The sequence below is a fragment of the Daucus carota genome, chromosome 7, assembly GCF_001625215.2.
Source record: "Daucus carota subsp. sativus chromosome 7, DH1 v3.0, whole genome shotgun sequence".
Classification (NCBI taxonomy): domain Eukaryota; kingdom Viridiplantae; phylum Streptophyta; class Magnoliopsida; order Apiales; family Apiaceae; genus Daucus; species Daucus carota.
In genome coordinates, this window is record NC_030387.2 from 13263046 (window position 1) to 13284959 (window position 21914).

The 21914-nt window shown below is 38.1% G+C and overlaps 4 protein-coding genes across 4 annotated transcripts; 2 read left to right on the forward strand and 2 right to left on the reverse strand.

Annotated features, from left to right (window-relative positions):
* Positions 1-8783: 8783 nt before the first annotated feature.
* LOC108195565 (uncharacterized) lies at positions 8784-11720 on the reverse strand. The gene is made up of 5 exons (XM_017362543.2): positions 11524-11720; positions 9773-10519; positions 9508-9675; positions 9267-9392; positions 8784-9110 (listed from the first exon to the last, which is right to left on the reverse strand). Exons 1-5 carry the CDS (start codon positions 11566-11568, stop codon positions 9000-9002), a joined length of 1197 nt encoding a protein of 398 aa, XP_017218032.1. The 5' UTR covers positions 11569-11720; the 3' UTR covers positions 8784-8999.
* Positions 11721-14141: 2421 nt separating this feature from the next.
* On the forward strand, positions 14142-14945 carry LOC108194619 (major strawberry allergen Fra a 1.07-like). The gene is made up of 2 exons (XM_017361574.2): positions 14142-14343; positions 14450-14945. The coding sequence occupies exons 1-2, from the start codon at positions 14160-14162 to the stop codon at positions 14737-14739; spliced, it is 474 nt and encodes a 157-aa protein (XP_017217063.1). The 5' UTR covers positions 14142-14159; the 3' UTR covers positions 14740-14945.
* A 307-nt stretch (positions 14946-15252) lies between these two features.
* LOC108193446 (guanine nucleotide-binding protein subunit gamma 1) lies at positions 15253-16397 on the forward strand. Its single transcript, XM_017360102.2, has 4 exons — positions 15253-15661; positions 15856-15908; positions 16007-16051; positions 16132-16397. The coding sequence occupies exons 1-4, from the start codon at positions 15545-15547 to the stop codon at positions 16217-16219; spliced, it is 303 nt and encodes a 100-aa protein (XP_017215591.1). The 5' UTR covers positions 15253-15544; the 3' UTR covers positions 16220-16397.
* LOC108193445 (uncharacterized) lies at positions 16328-21172 on the reverse strand. The gene is made up of 3 exons (XM_017360101.2): positions 20959-21172; positions 20617-20824; positions 16328-16914 (listed from the first exon to the last, which is right to left on the reverse strand). Exons 2-3 carry the CDS (start codon positions 20806-20808, stop codon positions 16555-16557), a joined length of 552 nt encoding a protein of 183 aa, XP_017215590.1. The 5' UTR covers positions 20809-20824; positions 20959-21172; the 3' UTR covers positions 16328-16554.
* Between the last annotated feature and the right edge of the window lie 742 nt (positions 21173-21914).

Consider the following 21914-nt stretch of genomic DNA (forward strand, 5'->3'; position numbering starts at 1 on the left):
AGCGCACTCAGTTTTTGGTCATTTAGCAAACTGATGGCCTCCTTGGAGAGAAGACCATTTTTGTTGAAACTGTAGTCCTCGAGCAGTTTTCCTTTTCCTTTACGCTGCTTCTCCCTTTCCCACCCCTCTTGTTTCTTAGCGAGACGTACACATCTCTCCAGGCCCTGGAAGGGAGAGAAGCCGTCAAAAACAGACGAGCCAGAGAAGTCCAGAGAGTGACCAAAGTGGAGATTCTGAAAAGGAGAGAGCCTCCGTTTCTTGACAGGAGGAGGAGGAGGACCATCTATCACCTCACCATCTCCCAAGAACTCATAGATAGGGTGAGGAAGGACCTTTCCCATATCCCTCTGGAGAAAGAAGTCCAGATTTCCGAACGGCTTCGAGGTTTCGACAAACACCTTAAGATTCTCAAGAGCATAACGAGCCATGTACTCAGCTGAGGAGTTCATGTGAAGAGGAACATGTAAGATGCTCTTCTTTGTAGTACCCACCTTGTAGTTGTTTGCATGGAGGGTGTTAAAAGCCCTGTAGGCATCGAGCTGCTCTTCCTCTAGGAGGATTTGTTCCTGCAAACGAAGGGTGTCGTACACACGTTCATTGTCAGTTTCAATGTGAATCTTGTGAAGCTCTTTTTCATTGGCATGAATGCAAGCAGCTTGGACAGCCGCTAGAATGGCTTGCTCCTCATTAAGCCCTGGAAGGACACCCAGGACTCCCCACAGCATGTCTCCGTTATCATCTCTGATGATTGCTGCAACAGCCAAGGTGTTGCCATTAGGCAAAGGCACCTCTGAAACTACACAGTGAACATTAATTTTGATGTAATCCTTATCAGCCACCTCCCAAAAGTATTCCATAGCGAAGAAGAAACTAGAGAGAAAATAGAGGATGAATGAAGTGAGCTGAGGGGAACAGAATATAAAGGGAGGTATAAAAAGGAGCCCAGCCCCTATAGAAATGTAGCTGAGAAAGATTACAGCTGAGGATGATAGGTAGTAAAATCAATCAACTGTGACAGCCTCCACTCAGGTATAAGCCCTAAAACTATGTAAGCTTATAGTCCTCCAGATAAGAGCTTTAACCAGACTAAAAAACAGAGGGAACCGGACTTCCAGAGGCAATATAATGTACAATCCACTGAAAGATTTTGAGAAAATATTACACAGGATCTCCATAATCTGATCCTAGGTGTGATGATTAACAACAGAGATCGAGAATTCAAAAACAATCCTGGTAAGAGAAAAACCCCACAGAAAAGCCTTGTATCCATCATATAAAACCCAAAACCAGAAGCTTACTGAAATAGTGCAGAGGAAATGAAATTTCCAAAGCAAAAGATAAGCAACGGTCCACTGAAAAGATTTTTTAAAGATCTCCTAGTGTGCTACAAGCTGCAGGAGAGGGAACAGAGAGGTCTCCATTAGGTCTGATAGGCCCCATAACCTTTTGAAACATTGAAAATCTGTGAAGACCTTTTTTTGCTAATTCATCAGCCTGCTCATTAAGATATCTGGGGACAAATTGGACAAAAATTGAAGAGTTGATAAGTCCCTGATGAAAAAAATTCAATGCTCTTACAGGGAATTTAATAGAAATTCCTTCATTAAGAGAATTGACCGCTACAGAAGAATCAGAACAAATGACCAATCTTCTGAATAACATCTTCAAAGAAAGCATCCAATTTATGACGAAAATGATGGCTTCAACCTCTGACTCGAGAGCACTAGACGATTTTACCGGTCCTGAAAACATCAGGATAAGTTTGCCCGACGCATCCTTTACATATCCCCCAATACCACCATTATAATTATATTCATCCACCATGCCCCATGCACCATCAACTGCAGCCACATAGTCGAAATTTTCTCTCTTAAATTTCCAGTAAGAATTGAGAATTTGATGGTGTCTTATAGCAATTGCACCTTGAGGATTAACTTTCCAGAGTGGATCTGCTCCGAAATCCATAAGCCCCGAGGCACAACCCCATTTATTAATTCGGATAGCGATAATATTGACAAAGCACTTTTGTCGAATTTTCTGATGAGCAAACGTTAGTTCATTACGAGCTAACCAAATTGACCATAGAACTGCGGCCACTACGATTTTCCAGATTTCTTTCGTACTCGCCTGGGAGAACATATTAAATAGGGAGGAAAGGGAGAACAGCCCACTACGATGAGTAAGGACTGAAATATTCCACCATTTTCCCAGAAAATTCCATCCCCAGTCCGCCAGAGTACATTCCCAGAATAAATGGGAGATTGATTCTGGAGACTTTTCACACCAAGGGCAGATATTAAGGACTCCAGGAATCCGAGAGCTGATGAACTGCCTAGTGGGGAGAATGCGCCATTGGACCTTCCATAGAAATGCCAAAATCTTCGGAGGAGCCTTGATTTTCCATATTGATCTCCAAATGAAACTATGAATACCAAATTGGGAGTTAGAAGATAAAAATATCTTTTGGCATTCTTTTGAGGAATACGCAGCTTTTCCGGGCAACCAAATCAAGATGTCTGGGGACGCAGACAAAGAAACCGAATCCAATAGCTGGCTTAGCTCCTTGAACTCTTCCTGGGAATGCAGGTTTCGACTATCAATCCATAAATTTTCATTATACCTGTTTTCTCTCCATGTGTTCACAAAGTTCTTCACTACCATATGCTTCCATTTGACATTTGCGTAAAGGGCAGGCATTAGAGATTTTAGCGTTCCACCACCCACCCACCAATCCTCCCAGAAGAAAACAGAGGAACCGTCACTTACATACCATTTAAAATTATCTCTAGAGAGGTATCTCCCTAGTGTTTGATCTGAGATCAGGCTGATAATCTGTCGTACCACTGAGGAACATTTTTTCACGTCCAACTGAGCCAAGTCATAGTTCCAGGCTTCACCATAACGCATTGTGAAAAATTTGTTTAGTAAACTACCTCTATCTGCATAAGCTTTCCAAATCCATTTTGCTAAGATGGACAAGTTCTTTAGGCGAATAGAGGGCAGACCCAGTCCACCCATCTCTTTCGGAGCGCAGATTTTGTCCCAGCAAATTAGGTGTAGCTTTTGTCCCCCAGTCTTGTTAAGGCCCCACAGAAAAGCTCTACGCATTTGCTCCAATTTGTTCGCTACCGTCACTGGAATTTTGAACAGAGAGAACCAATAGAGGGGCGTACTATCAATTGCGGCACGTAACAGAACCAACTTCCCTGCTAATGAGATCTTGTCTGCCTCGTAAGAATTTATTTTATTAGCGAATTTTTTGACCAGAGGATCCCAGAACCGGACTGCTCGAGGATTTGCACCTAAGACAGCCCCTAAGTAGTTGATTGGTCCCGAACCCACCATACAACCCAAGAAATTGGCCCAACCCTGCAGGTGCAATTTCGAGTGACCGAAGGCATATAGGGAGCTTTTTTGAAAGTTGACTTTGAATCCCGATAAGAGCTGAAAGCACTGCAAGACTCGCTTAATGCCCGAGATTGAACTGGAGTCATCTTTTAAGAAGATAATTACGTCGTCTGCGAATTGTAAAAGGGTGATGGGATTCGAGGAATTTGGAAGAAGAATTCCCTCGAATATGTTATGTTGAGAAGCCTTCTCTAGTAGCGCAGATAAAGACTCTCCCACAAGATTAAATAACAAGGGAGACAGCGGATCCCCCTGTCGTAAGCCCCTTGTTGGGGAAAATTCTTCTCCCGGACAACCATTTATTAACACCGAGATTTTTGAGGAATGGAATATTTCTTTGACCCAATTTATCCATCTTTCCTCAAACTGCATGATTCGTAACACCTCATATACGAAGTCCCACTTTACTCTATCAAATGCCTTCTCAAAATCAATCTTTAGAACTACCCCTTTAGACTTGCCATCCTTTAGAGCGGAGGTCACCTCATTTGCAAGCATTATGCTATCGCTGATTTGCCGACCTTTTATGAAGGCAGTCTGCACTGGGCTCACCAGCGAATCCATGACCAATTTTAGTCGCCTAGATAACACTTTTGTTAGAAGTTTCATTACTGAATTCATGAGGCTTATAGGCCGATAATCCCCAGGCGCGGCTGCATTTATCTTTTTTGGAATCAACACAATGAATGAAGAGTTGTAACCCTGAGGAACCGGCTTGAGCATGTAAAAGTCATGAAAGAACTTCATCACATCCTTTTTAATAGTATGCCAGAGAACCTTTAAAACCCCCGCATTCATTCCATCGGGGCCGGGAGCTTTGTTAGGATTTGTGTCTTCCAATGCATCATAGATTTCCGTTTCAGAGAACGGAGTCACTAACAAGCTTCGATTGGACTGAGATAGAGAGGGGAGAAAGCCCTGAGGGAGTGCAAAGATTGCCTGGGAACGAGGAGGGGCTAGAAGAGAACTGAAATGATGGAAGAAGACCTTTTTAATCCCCTGGATTGAGGTGACGACCGTGTCCCCTTCACAAATACTAAGGATATTGTTTGATTTCCTCCTCCTGGCGATGACTTTGTGGAAAAACCTGGAATTTCTTTCGCCATGAAGTTGCCAATCAACTCGAGCTTTTTGGCAGAGCATACTAGATTTAATGGTGTAAAGTTTTTCCAGCCTTTCCTTAATGTCATTTCTCCCCCGAGACACCTCACCCCCTTCATCCATAAAACTTTGATCTCTCTCAAGTAACTCAATCATGCCATTTATATCCCCATAATTGCGGATGGTCCAAGACCTTGCCGTTTCCCTTAAATCTCGAAATTTGTCTATTAGATTAGAGGCCTTCGACTGAGACCAGGAGTGTTTCAACGAATCAACCAATTCCACCTCCTTCAAGCCATAATTGAAGAATTTGAAAGGTTTTGGGCCCCAATCAACTCCAGAGCATTTCAAGATCAGAGGTTTATGATCTGATGTTCTCCTGTGTTCTGTCTGAACTCTCCAATCGCCCTCTAAGAACCATTCAGAAGAAAGGAAGAACCGATCTAATTTACTGGATCTAGCCTCCGGACCATACCACGTAAACTCTGAATTTGATATTTCCACTTCTATCAAGCCAGATGAAGAAATGAAGGAATTGAAAGCATCCGCATCTGCTTGCTTAAAAATACAATTAAGCCTTTCTTCCTTAACCCTGACCGCATTGAAGTCACCCACCAAAAGAATGTACTTTTCCTCTAGACTGTTTATTAGGGCGGTTAAAACCTCCCATAACTCCTTCTTAGCCAAAATTGTTTGTGGAGCATACACATTTATCACTGCCACCCCCCCAGACATAAAAGGTGAGGAACCCCGTATCATAATCCAATTCCTTGAGGTTTGATACGCAATTAACCGAAACACCTCATCCTGCCAAACAGTTAGAATTCCACCTGAAAGACCCGTTGGAGGAACCTCCAACCAACTGACATTTGGACCCAAACCCAGACTAGTAACTGACTGAATATTCCACCCCGAACATTTGGTTTCTTGGATGAAAATCATTGATGGTTTTACCTTAGTAGTCGTTTGCCTAATCAAGAACCTACTTGTTGAACTTGAGGCACCCCTAATATTCCAAGACAAATATTTTTGTGCTAACATAAAGAAAATACTAAATGAGTACTGGGGGAGAATGGAACTTACAGCAGATTTGCTTTGATTTTCCTAATGGATTCCTCCCTATCCTGTAGTGGAAGTAGACCCATCAAAACACCTGTATCAAATATCGCCTCGGATTCATCGAGAGCTGAATTGAGGAAGAAATGAGACGATTGCTGAAGGCCTTCCCCTTTGGCTTTCTTTTTCCGGGGCAGTTTAAAATGCTTGTTAAGATGCTTTGGGTTGTTTTTCCTGGGACGTCCTCGCTTTGGCTGCACTTTCAAGTTTTTCAGATCCTTTAGAATACTTGGGTTTGAGTTGCAAAGCTCTGATAAGTCATCGTGAGGATTGTAATCCGATTCTGACCTGCCCTGATCAATAGATTGGTGATCTACTGATAAGGACGAATCCTTTTCTCTTGGTTTCCAATTTGCTGTCTGAAAAACAATATCCTCCTCCATGACCTCACAGCCCTGAGGTTTTTGAGGCGATGCGGCGATGGGCCTGGGGGTGGGGGGATTTAGTAGCGAGTCTTCTACTTCTACATCAGAGACATCATTTATCTCACTTACCCGATCGCTTACCAACTCTGAGTGATGAGAAAATCTGCCACTTAAAGTATCATCATTTTGGTCCTTTGACACAACCCCTTCCACCTCATCCTCTATAGTATCCGGATGCAAGTTGGAGTTGACATCATAATGAACTTCTTGCGCCAACGTTTCTATAACTTTTACATACCAGATTGTCCCCATGATATCAACCTCCACATCTTCCTCTATGGAAGAAATGATATCGGATTCTATCTGAATCCTAGGAGTACAATAGCAATCCCCATTATCAAGAACTTGTCCGAAGGACGTAACAGAACCCCATTTCTTGACCAATTTAACTAGATTATCCTCAGTCCATCCCGTAATTGGCAGCCCCCGTAGTTCCAACCAAACCTTTCTTGGAGGTACAAGATCAGCATCTTGCACTTTCCTGACTTCCATGAATCCAATGTTCAAGAAATCGATATCCTCCTTATCAAATAGTGCCAATGAGTCAAAAAAGGCAAGAAACTTTGTTGTTGACACCCCTCTGATAATAGCATCTCTGAAGCCTAACCCCGCTACTATAAATTCCACTGTGTTGACCGTCTCTGGCTTGGCTGTTATAAGACATAGACAATCCTTAAGCTCGTCCTTTAGGTCCACATTCATTTCAAGGCTGAGTACCGTTGACCTGACCGGGGTGTGACCGTTTGAGGAGATTGATTTGGGCTTAGCCTCACCACGGAACTGCTCCTCTTTAACAGGGGACTCTAGCCGCACTACTTCCTCAATCTTAGGAGGGCGAGAACCACCCTTTTTAGTAGGACTAACAGATCTCGAATTTTTTGCCAAAGCTAGATAAAGTTTGTTGGAGCCAATTTTGCTGCCCTGCAGGGAACGAATAATGCCTTCCGCCTCGGACTCGCTGTGGGTGATAGCAAAACCTATACGGTTCCCAAACCTGTCCCTCTTTCTGGGAAGAATAATGTCTCTTATTCTACCTGCCTTCTTGAAATGCTGCCATATATCAACAACCCGAGTCTCAGAACTCATCCCAGTGAAGAATATTGAATTTGCGTATTTATGACCAACCCCTCTGTTCGCCGAATTACCAGACCTGGGGGGACTAGTCCTTGGGGGAGGACTCACTTTCGAAACTCTATCCTTGTAACCTTCAGGAGCATACTCCTTCCTAGCTGTTTCAAGATTCCCTGAATGAGCCTTAGGGCTCTGAAGAAGCGCCTCCTTATAAGGAGATTTGGGTCTATCCGAGTTCAGTGAAAGGGAATGATGGTGAATTTGACCCAAAGCCATGGAGACAGCCTTGTCATCTCCAGCTAGCGCATCTCTTAACACCGAGGGTTCTACAAGCTTCGACTGATTTTTAAGGAAGGAGGCAATAATACGCTCTTGATCTTGCATCTTAGGATCTTTGTTGGCTTTCTTATTGATGAGACTGAGGGATCCATAGTGGATTTGATTAAGAGCCATCCTAGTGCTCTCAAGATCTCCCTCCCTAGCTCTGGGATAGGTGTTGGGATGGACCAGATGCTTATTGTTTTCAATGAAAGCTAGTAGATCCGAATCTTTATTAGAAGATCGGTGCGTACCAGAGATTACCAGATTTCGAGCTCGTTCCCAGCTCCCATTATTATAGAGAGACTGGAGGATGCTCCATAGGGCATCTTCGTCCCCTTTTAAACCTTCAACTAGTAGATCGGGATGTACCTGCTTTATCAAGAAATCCACTCGCGCGGAAGCCGCCGGAAGGAGCTCGTGATTACCTTTTTGAATGGCTTCAATCCAATCCGATTCAAGCAAGAACCAGTGAGAGAGGACTTTCTCCATTTCAGATTTCAAAGGAGAGGTCCCAGTAACACTCTTAGTTTGCTCTCCACCTTTCGCTCCACAGTTGACCTCAGATGTTCGAGGATGGTGGTCCCCATTGGGAGCTCGATTTGATGATTTATGTCTGACACCCCTCTCCGTCTTCTCCGACTTCGCCAACGCCTCCGTCTTGCTCTCCGTTCTGCTCATTTTTCCAGATAGGCTAAATACTTCCTCATCCTCATTGATATTACATAGTTGTTGACTTGTTGCAAAGATTACAAATAATTATTTGGTTGAACAGTAAAAAGTGTTCATCATTAAAAAGGGGGAGTTAAGACTTTGAATTTCACTTCAGTAAATAACTAGTACTAAAGTATCCTTTTCCTTCTATTTATATTAATAAATGCAGTGCATCCTGTGGAACATTGTACGAACAAGATTACGATTTTGGTTCAGAAAGACAATTGGAACATATTTTCATTTTATTAAATTAGGAAAAGGAAGAATCTCCAATGCATAATCAAGAAGCAATGCCACAGTAAGAAGCACAGTGAAGGTATCTTATTCTCAGACCAAAGGCAAATTTTCTATGCACTCAAGAAACCAAAAAAGGACAAAAGACAATATGGGACTACGAAGACATCAGATTGTGAAACTAATTTCACTTGGCATGTGTGTTTTGATTTGAAGTGGCTCAGATTACAATCTTTGCCTTAAGATGGCATGTGCGTTCGATCTGAACCGGCTAAGATTACAATCTTTCCCTTAATTTCACTTGGCATGTTTGTTTCGATTTGAACTGGCTAAGAATACAATCTTTGCCTTAAGATGGTTTTTTTGGATCCTCAAAGGGTCTTTACAGGATATTGAAGTCAAAAGATTAAACAGATGATAGATAGTTGTATATACCTGAACTACATTGTTATTCATTTGCTAGTAGTAGTTACAATGATAGACTGTTATGGAAGTAATTCCGCAGATTATGAATCACAAAGAACTATAGTATCACCCCTGTTATTTATCCTTATCCTGCTATATAAGGGGCCCTGAGCAATATAATTAAAATTCTTCATCTGGTTCCAATTATCAAATCCAAGATTCTATTGTTGAGTAGTTGCATGTATAAGTGTTGACACTGCTAACTTGAGCAAAGATGTCCGAAGAATCAACAATGTCTTCTTCATCCTTCACCATACCCTGTAATGAAATAAGTGAATATCATAATCTGGAACAAATATATCTTTCAACTCTTCAAGTGGCTTCGTTTTTATGCAGCATGTTATTTAAAATAGACTAGTTTTATTGTAATTCTTGATTGTCCGTCAGTACAGGGCATACTCGAATAGGCCTTACATCATTATAAGTGTCCTCTTCATGGCTGCTACAAGTTGTTCTAGCGCCATCTCCAAAATTACCATTTCTTACAAACCTTCCTCTAACTCTGAGCCTGCTATCTGCTAGACTTTTCCGACATGCATACTACAAGTTAAAAGTTCACTGTTAGTTTGCAAGTTATAAAATGTAAACATTGATTTTTTATAAAGAAGCCAGGACTGAGAAAATTAAGTTTATGCCAAGAATATGTTATAGAGACCTTAATTTTCTTGCTGAAGTTTCTTTCATTCCTTTTCTTCAAGTACCTATGAATTTTTTCTTTCTTTTCTTCAGCTGAGAGTTTGCTGGCCTTGTATGTAGGATCCTCCAAGCTAGTGATCTCAGTTGGAAGAGGAGTAAAGTTCACGCTCCCATCTACCATATTATTCTGCTTTTTTACAAAGAAAAGAAAGAAATGTAGATAGTGTCCCAATATGCCATGTTGAATCCTTAATCATGGAATATGCTATACTAAATTGTAGTACCTGAAGGTCAGTGTTATAAAGCTGTGGAAGAGGATCTGAACCGAAGATTCCACCAATATCTACCTCGTCATCTTGCTCTTGAAGTTGCAGATTATTGTTCATGAAAAAATTTCCCCTAAAATTTTCAGACTTTCGATTAGGTAAAGCAGCATTGAGATTGCTTGAGAGAAGTTCGGGATCAAGGACAGAACAGGTAGGGGCCGGCAAAGGATTCAAAGGCATGTAAGAAGGAAGAGAGGACAAGCAATTTTCTACATGAAGTGAGGGTAGTGGTCCTAGTGGAGGCCCCATCAGAGGAGGAGGGACAGCAGTATCAGGTGCATTTTGATATGTTGCTGTTTCAAAACCATATTCTGTTACTCCAACGTGCTTTTGCAGCAACGAGAGATCATACTGCTCCTGTTGGCCATCTTCAAAATTAGGAACAGAGAACGGGGTAGAAAAGAGGTCTGTTGAGCCTGAGACATCTTTGTCTAGCTCTTCTGCAGAAGAAAAGATCATAGAGAGGTTGCTACTAGTGTTTGAAGGTAGAGGTTCAGTTGTTTTTATGCTGTCATTAGTAACTATGCCACTAGAAAGTTTGTTTACTTCAGGAGTATTATAGGAAAGATTACTGGTATAAGAAGACTGGTCCTCATAGTAGGTGTTTGAAGTAGAAACAACTTCAGAGTTTTGTAAGGTTTCTGGGAATAATCCAGATTCACAGAACTCCATGATTTGAGCAGTTAGCGGACTTGAAATCTCTTCCTGCATCAGGAGAAGAAGAACTAAAGCGTTAAGCTCTCTAAACTTTGATATATCAAAACTATAAGATAAGGTGAAATATGCACAGCACACTTTTTATAAGATAGTGATTTAGTATAACAAAGAGTTATGCTTCCACTGGTTTAGTTTCCAACTGGTCTTTATATAGGCTAGGGAATAGTTTAAGACTTAAAAAAAGTGGCCCAGCTTTACAAGCATTAGGCATTAAGAGTCTATTGTTGTGATAGTTCTAACTGAATAAAAGAATCAAGATTAGAAGAATGTAAGCAGTATGCGTGATGAGCAAAAGATAAAAAAATTCTGTACTGATCACGACGGTAAAGTACAGAAGATAGATTGCCATAGAAGAGTGTGACATTCATGAGATGAATTTGTACCCAGAAAAGGACCACTTGGTGGGGAACTTTTACATGAATGTAATATATTTTCTTGAAGCTAAATCTTGTATGAGCCATGTACAAGTCAAGTGAAAAGATAATTATGAGATGCATTATAACTCCGAAAAGGAAATTGCCTTTAGGTATGTCCTTCAAGAATCTTATATCAGTTTACGCATGGTACATTACAGAATTTGAAGATATTTTGAGAGGGTTACTGAACTTTCCAAAAGTGACCATCTGGAAAATTAAAGTTGCAGGAATATTTAAGCTCAGATAAAAAAAAAACCATTCACAAGCAAAGAGGAATGTATGAGTTTAACCCCCTGTAAGAGTTTAACCCCCTGTAAAAGATAGGAAATTGTAAAAAATTTCAGAGAAGTTCTAAGCAATTAAGGATCAACATTCAGCAGATTATCTACAAGCTAGGAATAAGTGGATCAGAAAGAATTACTGAACATGCATAATAATGATCTCTTCCAATTTTCTGTCTGTATAATCAATGATGTAAAAATTAAAAAAAATTAAAAAAAGGCCTATCACCCCAGTGAACATCAAGTTCAGAAATCAGACACACAGGCGCGCCATCAATAAAGTTGAGAGCATTACATTTTGTGATTGTCCGCGAGGATGCATTGGGTCCTCCTGCAACATTTTTCCCCTGCCCTTCAAAAATATAAACAGATAAATCCAGTATATAAATGTTACAATCTCTAGGTGTTGCTGTTACACTTTGTTCTGATAGTGAGGTTCAGTGTAATTATATGAGTGGAACCACCGGAGGAAGAGAAGCTATTTGCGAATTTAATAAAAAGAAAACAAAATTAATAAAGAATTAAGTATAAATAGATAGTTTTTCCAAATTGATAGTTCAACAGAGAGAGATAGGAGAAAACAAAATGACTATATTTAGGAGTTGCAGGACGGTAATTTGGCGCTAAATAGAGAAAGTTAGTTATATGAGGCATATTTCGAGCTACTTGTGTTCTGGTCAGCCACCTATTCTCCCGCATTGCCTCTCATTTACCCTCTCCCTCTCTCTCTAAGAGGGTCAGAGCCATGTATCTTTATGCATAGGCTCGAGCTTAGGTGAGAACAGTTCTCACCCAGACCGAAATTAGAATTGTTCTCACGTGGTCACACACTAAAGCACCTTATTATTTTTACGACCTTTCAAGATAAAAAGAATAACCGCAAGTTTATCTGATTATTATCAGAATTGCAGATCAGGCCCAGTACTGATAGAACAAGATTATGTGAAATGACTATAGCAGTATGTTAAGGTATTCCTTTTACATTTTCTTTATTCACTCTGACAATGACATCAAGCTTTGGCTTTGTCAAATAATTAAACACAGAACCTTGGCCTAACATACTTGCCAAAGGCCTGGAGTAGTTTTCTGCCAAATGCTTGCGTGCTTCTCATATCCACTTCATTTTCTCCGAAAGGTTCTTCTGGACTGTGGCAAAATTCGATAAACATGAACCTGTTCTTTCTCAGTGTCAGATTATTTCTTTTTCAGTAGAAAAGATGGTTTGGCTGCAACCGTTTTCATGATATTTGGGATCATGACTCTCCTTAAGCTTAAAGATTTGACATCTATGAAAAAAATATCCGTAGGCTTCGAGACTGTGGGATGACTGATAAATTCTTTTGTCAGAGGGGCCGTGAAAAATGGATTGAAAACGAATAAAGATTGCGTTATGCTATACTGTGGTTTTAGCTTTGAGTGCTGATAAGAGAATACATATATGATAAATCACATTGTGGTACATATGACCAAGAATCTGGTCATGAGGCCTAACATCATACACTAACATTCATCAATATAATATCCAAATGAATTGGCTGCAGTAACTATCATCCATAAGGTATTGGATATGTGCTTGTTTTCATGTACTCGTTTCTGGTAGACTCTACCATGGGAAGCAAATTAACGCAGATTAAAACATAGTTATTCTTGTTTTCATGTGCTCGTTTCTGGTAGACTAAACATGGGAAGCAAATTACCACAGATTAAAACATAGTTATTCAACTGGGATTTTAATGTTTTTTAATATATGACGTTTGATTTTTTGGCACACACTTTTAGGTGCTTTGACCGGGTAGTTAAAAATATTATTTTTAAAATTTTCTTTTTCTGAATAAAAATATGTAATCAAAATTTTAATTCACAAAAAAATTCAATTAAAAATAACATTTTTTTACTAGTCGGTCAACACACCCAAAGGTACGTGCCCAAGTCAAAAGTGACATAAAAAAACAGAGGGAGTATAATGTATGCTTTCAAAAAAAAATTATATATAATGTATAGATTTTAATAAATTGTATTCAATTTTGATTTTACGGGGTTCTAGATAAAATATCCTAGAGTTGATGTAGAGTCTTTAGGATTTAAGGACGAGGATTTCAAAAAGCATGGAATACCCCGAACAAATCCCAGAAAGTTCATCATTTTGTAAAATCTAAAAAACTCTATCAGCATTTTGAATACCAATTATGCGTACATTTTTTAAAATCCCAGTTATATACGCGTCATACACCTCTTAGTTTAAAATTCGGTGACAAAACAGGAAGGCAGACAATTCTGGAAATCACTACAATGGAATCGGGTTTCTGATCCCACTTATCAGCAGAGTAAATCTGACAGTCTTGTTTTGTTCTTACTTGATCAAGAAAACTTTCACGACAAATCTATCGAGATCAACACTTGTTAAAATTATGTTCACTCTCAGTTCTAAATATCCGGTAATGATGATTTTATACAAAACTTCATCCATATGCTGCGATAACTCACTATTACTTCGAGGGCACCCCGTTTATCTGAACGATCGGTCTTAACCCAGGAGGAAGATGGTTGGCCTGTTGGCCGAGACCTAAAAATGATTGGAAATGGCTGCAAAATTAATCCAAATAACAGCAGTAGTAATGAATATATATACTGGATTCTGGAAACAACTAAATTTAGACTACAATCTTGTAGGAATATGTTGATTGCATTCAGTAGTTGTAACTTTACTTGATAAATTATTAAATTACAATCTTGTTGAAGACATTTGTCCAAGTATCAAGTGATCCAGGGAGAGTTACTCGGGGATCAAAGCTCATTCCTATTCAGAAGATCATGTTCTTGCAGTTTGAATTTTTCAAAGAAACACTCTTTAAATTAAGCTTTCTATTTAAAGGGTAAAGTTTCCTATATATGGATCAAACATATCATTAGTACATAAACATAACTACAATCATGAGTGTGGTCACCTTCAGCGGCAATCATGATTCTCCAATTGCACCAGCAAGATTATTCAAGGCTTCCATTACTGACTCTAAGAACTCGATGCCTAAAATCGTGCCAGAGCATGTCAAGAGCATAGACACCATTGAAGGCAGTGGAGGCGCTGGAAGTGTCAAGCAAATCAACTTAGTTCAAGGTAGCAAAATCACCAAGCATACTAGCAAAATCACAAGTCAGAGTAAAATATGCGTGTTTATTTTGTGCAACACGAAATGTGAATAGAATGAAATTATTATTTGCAGGTGGTTATCTGAAACTTAAGGTGGAGGCGCTAGACGAGAGTTCATTCACCTACACCTATAGCATATTTGAGGGAGAGGCCTTAACAGATAAGATTGAAAAGATGCAATTTGAGATTAAGTTTGAGCCCTCATCAGATGGAGGATCAAAATGTACCATGAATACCAAGTGTTTTCCCAAGGGTGGCGCTGAGCTCAATGAAGACAACTGCAAAGCCGCGAAAGATAAGGTCCTGGGGTTGTACAAGGCTGTGGAGAACTACCTCGTTCAAAATAAAGATGCATATGCTTAGTTAATTAGTGTTGTAATTCTCCAACCTACGTTTTTCTGAGGAAACTTGCTTGTATCTGCTGGCCTTATGCGGTCTGAGATTGTAATAAAGATACCTGCATAGCTGCATTGTTCATCCATGTTCAGTTTCAAAATGTTGGATGAAATAGTTGCTACACTGATATAATATTCGACATCCAAATGATTTTACATGATTCAGTTGTCATCATACTTGTTGTATCATAGTACTGTCACAATTCAAAATACGAGAATATTGATGTTACCATGTTAAGTGATCAGCTCTCAAACAGCATGCATGTCTGCTTGCATTCGTTTTATGATTATAAGTAAAAGAATCGCCTTTTTTCAAATATGCATCTCTTAACCAACAAATCTATCCCCACTAATATACTTGACACACCTCATATCTTATATATTAATTCTATCTTTTCAAATATAAAATTCTAATCAAACTCTTACAAATTATGATATTCTATGCTAGTGGGAAGAAAGGAAAAAGGTTAGAAAGCAACCACCACTTTTTTATCAATCTTTCTTTATACACATCCAAACAAAAACCAGGTATACTCCACAAGACAAAACAAAAGACTCTCTCTTTGGCTCCCAAAGTTTCTGCCAAGCAGAACAGATACACACAGCCCAGTTACATAGTATCACAGCACAAGCATATATGATATAACATGGACAACACTTCATATCATTCTTGAAAAATTCGCAGGCTTGTCGTGTCTTTAGGCTATCTTATCTAGTTGGGAATTTTTTTCCAGTAGTTTGTATATGCAAAGTTTCTGTTGGTACAGATATACATGGAATCACAAGATTCAGGGCATACCGTGTCGTTGGTTGCATCAGCTGATACGAGAGGGAAGCATCGGATTATAGCTGAATTAAGGCGACTTGAGCAGGAAGCTCGAATACTTGAGGCATTTCATATTCTTGAATTTTGCTGTTTGATATTCTTGAATTTTGCTGTTTGACTAATAATTGTTATTTTTTTCCTTTAATGTGAATGTTATCAGCTCCATATTCATGTTAATTATGTGATTGTCAACTTCAATTATCTTGTTTTTTCCTTTGAATTTAATTGTACTTGCACTGCTGCTAATCCTGTACTCAGGAAGAGCTAGATCAGATTGAGAAAATGGAAAAGGCCTCCCCTGCATGCAAGGAGTAAGTATGAGAACATTGCTGCAGTGCATTTCCTCTTACTAAGAATTATGAACATAAATCATACTGATTTGCTGATTCTCTGTTCTTGTGGCCATCAGACTGCTTGTAAATGTTGAATCAAGACCAGATCCGCTGCTCGCAATGTAATACCAACTTGTGTGTATCTACTGCAGTGTAATGTCTCTGCAACATAACCATTGCTCATCATTAACTTGTTTTGCAGAACAAATGGCCCTGCAGTTCAAACCTGGGATAGATGGTTTGAAAGGTCACAGGATCCATCCGGCTGCAATTGCTGCTGCATATGGTGACACTCTTCGATTTCAAGAGTTTCATCAACAGGTCAAAAGGCCTTGCTAATCAATTCTGCATGTGATCAGTATAGAGCAATCTGTAATATTATTACACACGACATCATATATCATGCACAATGTGCTTGTGCCAAAAGACATTTTCTTTAATATGTGAATATCAAGTATATTTTTGCCAGTAGCAAAACTGATACATTGTTAGGAGAATAAGTATATTGATCAACTGTTTCAGAAACCTGATACAAACTTACAAGTTTAATTAACAAAAATAAAATGAGTGGTCAACAAAAAGAACATGGAAAAGACGGTGTACGGCCTCTTAAGATGTTTAAGTCTTAGCTGGTAGCTTTCCCACCAACTCTCTGGGCAATCCACCCTAAACCATCATAGAGCCCATCCCCAGTGAGAGCTGAACAGGCTTGAATGTGCCAATCGTGGTTCTTAATACTGTGAAGAGACAAGGCATCTGTTATTTCTGCAGGGGTCATAGCATCCTTAAGATCTTGCTTATTTGCATAGACTAGTATAACTGCACTCTGCAGATCATCATGTGGCAGCAGCCTGAATAATTCATCTTTCATAATAGAGATCCTAGCTCTGTCACTACTGTCTATTACGGCAATAACAGCATGAGTACCACGGTAATATGTTGCCCATGATGTCCGTAGTCTATCTTGCCCACCAAGATCCCATACCTGAAATTGACCATAGCAGTGAAGAAATATAAGTTACTAAATGCCCTACCACCCTGTACATCAAATGACAGGAACAAAGCTCATCCACCTAAATATAATGCTTGGAAATGACAGAAAGATAATAAAATTAAAGAAGCCAGCAAGACACTCAATGCAGAACTGCAAGACTGAGAGTGAAGTGAAAGTTCCCAAATTTAAGTCAATTAACTACTAAGAAACTTAACTAAAATGACAAAAGAGATTAATGGACTTGTAGGATTAATCATACTTCGTATTTTTTATAAAACTATATTCTCCGCAGATATACATTAAAAAAACCCATAATTTCCGCAAATCTCACATATGCTTTCAAAAGAATTCTCCTCATGCATTCACTATATTGTTCTCGTTCAATTATAAACAAGCCAGAAAAGATTATAGTATATTGCACACTACCCTCTCACTCCAGAATTTACTGCTACATTTGATAGGTACAAGAAAGGCTTGCTAAAAAAATTCTTGGCAACTCCTTATGACAGTTGTCTGATTGAGAAATCTTATAAAAGAGCTTACACTTATGTGAATCTCAACTGGTGTGCCAATGATACATAATACATCCATCACAATCAAGTTGAAATAGTATCAAATTTCTTTCCAGTCTCCCCACCATTCTACTTCCATCTTAGGGAACATAAACCAAGTTCATACTGGAAGTACATGTTTTCGATGGTGAAGTCTAACAATAGCAAGCTACTTCAATCAAGCAATATGCCGATATGTTCACACATAGAGATCATCATGAGTAATTACACATTCAGGACGGCACCAAAAGGGACATTTAGAAGCATGTCACGCACCATAAACGTAAATGGCAGGTGTTTTAATATTAGTCGTTAAAAGTGACACTTAAACCCAGCACCAGTACGTGGCTTCGCTTCTCTTTTAAGTATGGAACTAATAATCATGACGTTATCATTCTTGTCCCATACAATACAATAATACCCCCACACAAAAAAGGGATTTTGAAAAGAAGATATAGATGTGTTTACAAGTATTCAAATTTGACACCAAATACGACAATACATATTACTGGATAAAAATCCTAGCAAATTCACTAACAAATTTATCCACACTACACGAACATTGAGAAATATCAAATCACTTGTAGTATTCCGAATAATATTTTCTATTTACTTTTTCTTAAAACTTTACAAGCCAAAGTAATGCTTGAGTAAAGGATTCATGAATTAATTCATCAATCTAAGATGATTCCTTACAGAATGAGGAACTCAAGTCAAAACTAACATACAGATACATATACAGGGTAGTGCTAAATGCTAATGGGTAGATATAAATAATAAAAACATTGCTCCTACTGCAGAATAAGACCAAACATCTTCATCTGGTTGACAACGTGTTAGATGAGAATTATGCAGGATAATTTTGACATCGCATAACCAGTATTTCTTTACACCCAGAATCCATACATTCGTGTAATCGTGTATACAATATTTTAATCAAATAGCCAAGAAACTCAAAACAAATATCTGTCTTGCAAGTTCTCATGGTAGAAAGACATCTAATGGCTTATCGTATATCGATGGTCAACTGATTTCCAAATTCAAATGCTGGGATTACTTAGATACTAGTATTAAGAAACAAATACACGTTCAACAGGATGAACAAATACAAGCAAACTACTATTACAAGGACAATAGTGTTTCATATCACATTCTTGTTTCAGCTGCCTTTTACCGAATATTTATTAGTATATCACATGCATATTATAAATGCCAGTATAAAAGTATAAATTCAAATGATGCCTTTATATCTAAATGTCTAGTTGAGGGGATTATGCTATACAATATAGCAATAAAGTCCTAATCTTACAATCTGATTATGATCATAGACAAATTTATAGAACTCGAGAATCTAAAAAAATTACAAAAGGAAATTACAGACAACTCAAGCACTGTGCTTAGGAGACACAACAAAGCCAAACTCACCTTTTTTGAGTTGCATATAAGTGGGGGTTGCAAGGGTTACTACACATGGATTCCTTCTGCAATGCGAGATCAAGTTTTTCTGGTTATTGGTTATGCAGTTTGATACAGAGTTTTCGACCATGTATCATAAATATATCGGTCTCCTGCCGGTGAAAATCTGCCTTTCGCTTTATCATTTTGCTTCTCGTTTCGATCTCGAATCTTCGTTTTTATTTCCCATTTCATTCCCCTTTCTTTTTCTTTTTCCATCTCTCTGTTTCATCGAAACCCAAAATCTGTGACTCTCAATCATCAGTACTCGGGATCGATGGTAAAAAATCAGCATGAAAGTTTAGACAGCAGTTAGTGTATTGGCGGTTATTGCTTTGGAAGTGTAGATAAAGGAGAATCGATGGATGGATTACACAAGCACAACTTAAGTAAATTAAAGAAAGTGTGTAATGGCGGTTGTTATCCGGTTTCATATCTCTCTTCAGATCCACGGGCTTCACTACGTCAACCATCATCGAAAATCGGGCACTATTTAGGTAAGTCCCGTGTGAATAAGGCTATGGGCTAAGTATGTTGGTCGCTGAAGGATTTGATAAGGTTTAGTGCGTACTAATGGATCATCACGGATGTTGGTTCGTCGAAGGATTTGATAAGATTTAGTGCATACTAATGGGGCATCACAGATGTTGTTTCGTCGAAGGATTTGGTAAGGTTTCACGCGGTTTCTAAATGATTTTGGCCTGGTAACCGTATTCTTATGGTAGGGGTGTTCAGAATTCGTGTCGTCATAGTCTACAATGGTATTACATGGGGGTGGGGGAATGCAAGAAAGAGACTCCGTTGGATTGGTGGCGGTTAGTGTATTGACGGTTGTTGCCAAACGTCCCAGTTTAATATCTCCATTTCAGATCATTGTCACCCATCATCGACAAACGGGAACTGTGTAGGTAAGTCCCATGTGAAGAAGGCCATGAGCTAAGGTATATTAATATTATATCACACACTATATTATTTATTGTGCACTAAGTCGGGGGTCTTCACGGAAACAGCCTCTCTGCTTTAAGGGCAGGGGCAAGGCTGCGTACATCTTACCCTCCTCAGACCCTGTTCTAAGCGGGATATACTGAGTATGTTTGGTTTGGTTTGGTTTTATAAGTGGGGGTTGCAAAATTTACATATATCTATATTCATAATATGCTACTTTTATATGTAACAATCTGAGAACACTCGGAAAAGGTTAGCTGAAGCTGTTTCTTATTAATGTAGGCAATAATATGATACATAGTAGCTCAACAATTGCACATGAATAAGCTCCTTAAACACAATTTCGAACTATGTTCATAAAGTAAGTAATAACATCAAAATCAACTAAGATGGTGTCAAAGACTACAACCCTCTCTCAAAAACCATCAAATTCTTATATCTTCTCCCAAGACTGATTCATAATGATTGTTCCATAGTAAATGACACTTGTGAATTGTTTCTCTATCTCAATCCCTTTTTTCCTATTAATAGATATTGTTGGAATATAAAATCGAACAACTTTTCATTTTCTTATTAATCAGTTGGACTTGGATCCCCCCCACCCAAAAAAAAAAAACACTCTATGAAACAAAACTGAAAACTTATCCACAAAATTTCTTGTTCCCTAAATAAGAGAAGTATATTAATCTGCTATTGATAATAGAAGTATAAGCATTTGATGATTGGTTGTTTCGAGACTGACCTCGAATCGAATATTCTTATAAACAAGCTCCTCAACATTACTACCAATGGTAGGATGAGTAGTGACAACTTCACCAAGATGCAATTTATAAAGGGTGGTAGTCTTGCCAGCATTATCAAGTCCAACCACAACAATCTTGTATTCCTTTGCAGGGAACATCAAGAACCATAATCTTGACATTAGTGCCCCCATCTTCCTTCTCTTTCACCTATTAAAAAAACACACATACATATATCAAACTTCTGATGCAAGATCCAAACAAATTCAACATAATATTGCAAAACACAAAAGGGTTTGATCAATAAGACAATATCTTGGAATGGGTCAGTGAAAAAATCGGACCTTTATGACAAATATCGATTCTTTGGGGTTTAGATCGTGGTGAGAAATTGTACTTTGGGATTTTAGCAAAATCTGATGAATGATCGGAGATGGGAAATTTATGAAGATGTTGATGGAAGATTTGATGATTTGTTAGGGGGATTAAATGAATGATTAAAGGAGAAAAGATGAAGGTTATTGGCTTCTTTGCTGTCTGGACCACGATGGAATGCTGAAGCTATATACGATTTAATATCTTTACTAGTTTATAACCCGTGCCAAGCACGAGATTATATGAATTTTTTTAAGTTTGTTATTTATTGAAAATATCACATTTTTGATATAATTATTTAAATTATTATTGTTAAGATACAAAATTTATTATGCATTAACATATTAATATTTAATTATGTCTAAGTTTTATTTTTCAAAATAAATATTCTCAAGATACATGTTATTATATGAATTTATTTTAAAATGGTATGTTTTATTTTAATAAAATCATTATGTTGTTTTTGATTCTAGATGGATGGAAAAAAATTCAACACCGGCATATATAAATTGACTGAGAGTGTATTCAATTTTTAATAAAACTTAATTTTTTTTAGTTCATAATTGTTTTTGAGACGTCTAATAAATATAATTAACTGTAACGTTAATTGAAATTCTTGTAAATTTAATATTGATGGATATTTGTCAAATTAATATAAAACTATAACAGAGATTATAAATTAAATAAATTTAAAATTAATTTATTTATAATTTTTTTTGACAGAGTCTTGTAAACCTCTTTTTATGACTATAACCAGAGAATTCACAATAAACCAAGCACGGGTTTAAATAAATTTTGAAAATTTATTATTTATTGGAAGGATAATGTTTTTTTAATTACATTATCATATTTTTATTATAATTATTTAAATTATTGTTTTTAAATGATATTTAAATTATTGTTATTTAAAAATAAGACCTTCTAT

What these genes read in the sequence shown, in the direction of transcription:
- LOC108194619 (XM_017361574.2), top strand. Translation starts at nt 14,160, where the DNA reads ATGAGTGTGGTCACCTTCAGCGGCAATCATGATTCTCCAATTGCACCA. An exon ending in GCAAATCAACTTAGTTCAAG is followed by an intron (nt 14,344 to 14,449) that starts GTAGCAAAATCA and finishes TATTATTTGCAG; the next exon opens with GTGGTTATCTGAAACTTAAG.
- LOC108193446 (XM_017360102.2), top strand. Translation starts at nt 15,545, where the DNA reads ATGGAATCACAAGATTCAGGGCATACCGTGTCGTTGGTTGCATCAGCT. An exon ending in AGGAAGCTCGAATACTTGAG is followed by an intron (nt 15,662 to 15,855) that starts GCATTTCATATT and finishes TCCTGTACTCAG; the next exon opens with GAAGAGCTAGATCAGATTGA. An exon ending in GCCTCCCCTGCATGCAAGGA is followed by an intron (nt 15,909 to 16,006) that starts GTAAGTATGAGA and finishes TGTGGCCATCAG; the next exon opens with ACTGCTTGTAAATGTTGAAT.
- LOC108195565 (XM_017362543.2), bottom strand. Translation starts at nt 11,568, where the DNA reads ATGTTGCAGGAGGACCCAATGCATCCTCGCGGACAATCACAAAAT. An exon ending in TTTATAACACTGACCTTCAG is followed by an intron (nt 9,676 to 9,772) that starts GTACTACAATTT and finishes GTAAAAAAGCAG; the next exon opens with AATAATATGGTAGATGGGAG. An exon ending in AAGAGGACACTTATAATGAT is followed by an intron (nt 9,111 to 9,266) that starts GTAAGGCCTATT and finishes ATTTCATTACAG; the next exon opens with GGTATGGTGAAGGATGAAGA.
- LOC108193445 (XM_017360101.2), bottom strand. Translation starts at nt 20,808, where the DNA reads ATGGGGGCACTAATGTCAAGATTATGGTTCTTGATGTTCCCTGCAAAG. An exon ending in ATAAGAATATTCGATTCGAG is followed by an intron (nt 16,915 to 20,616) that starts GTCAGTCTCGAA and finishes GGTCAATTTCAG; the next exon opens with GTATGGGATCTTGGTGGGCA.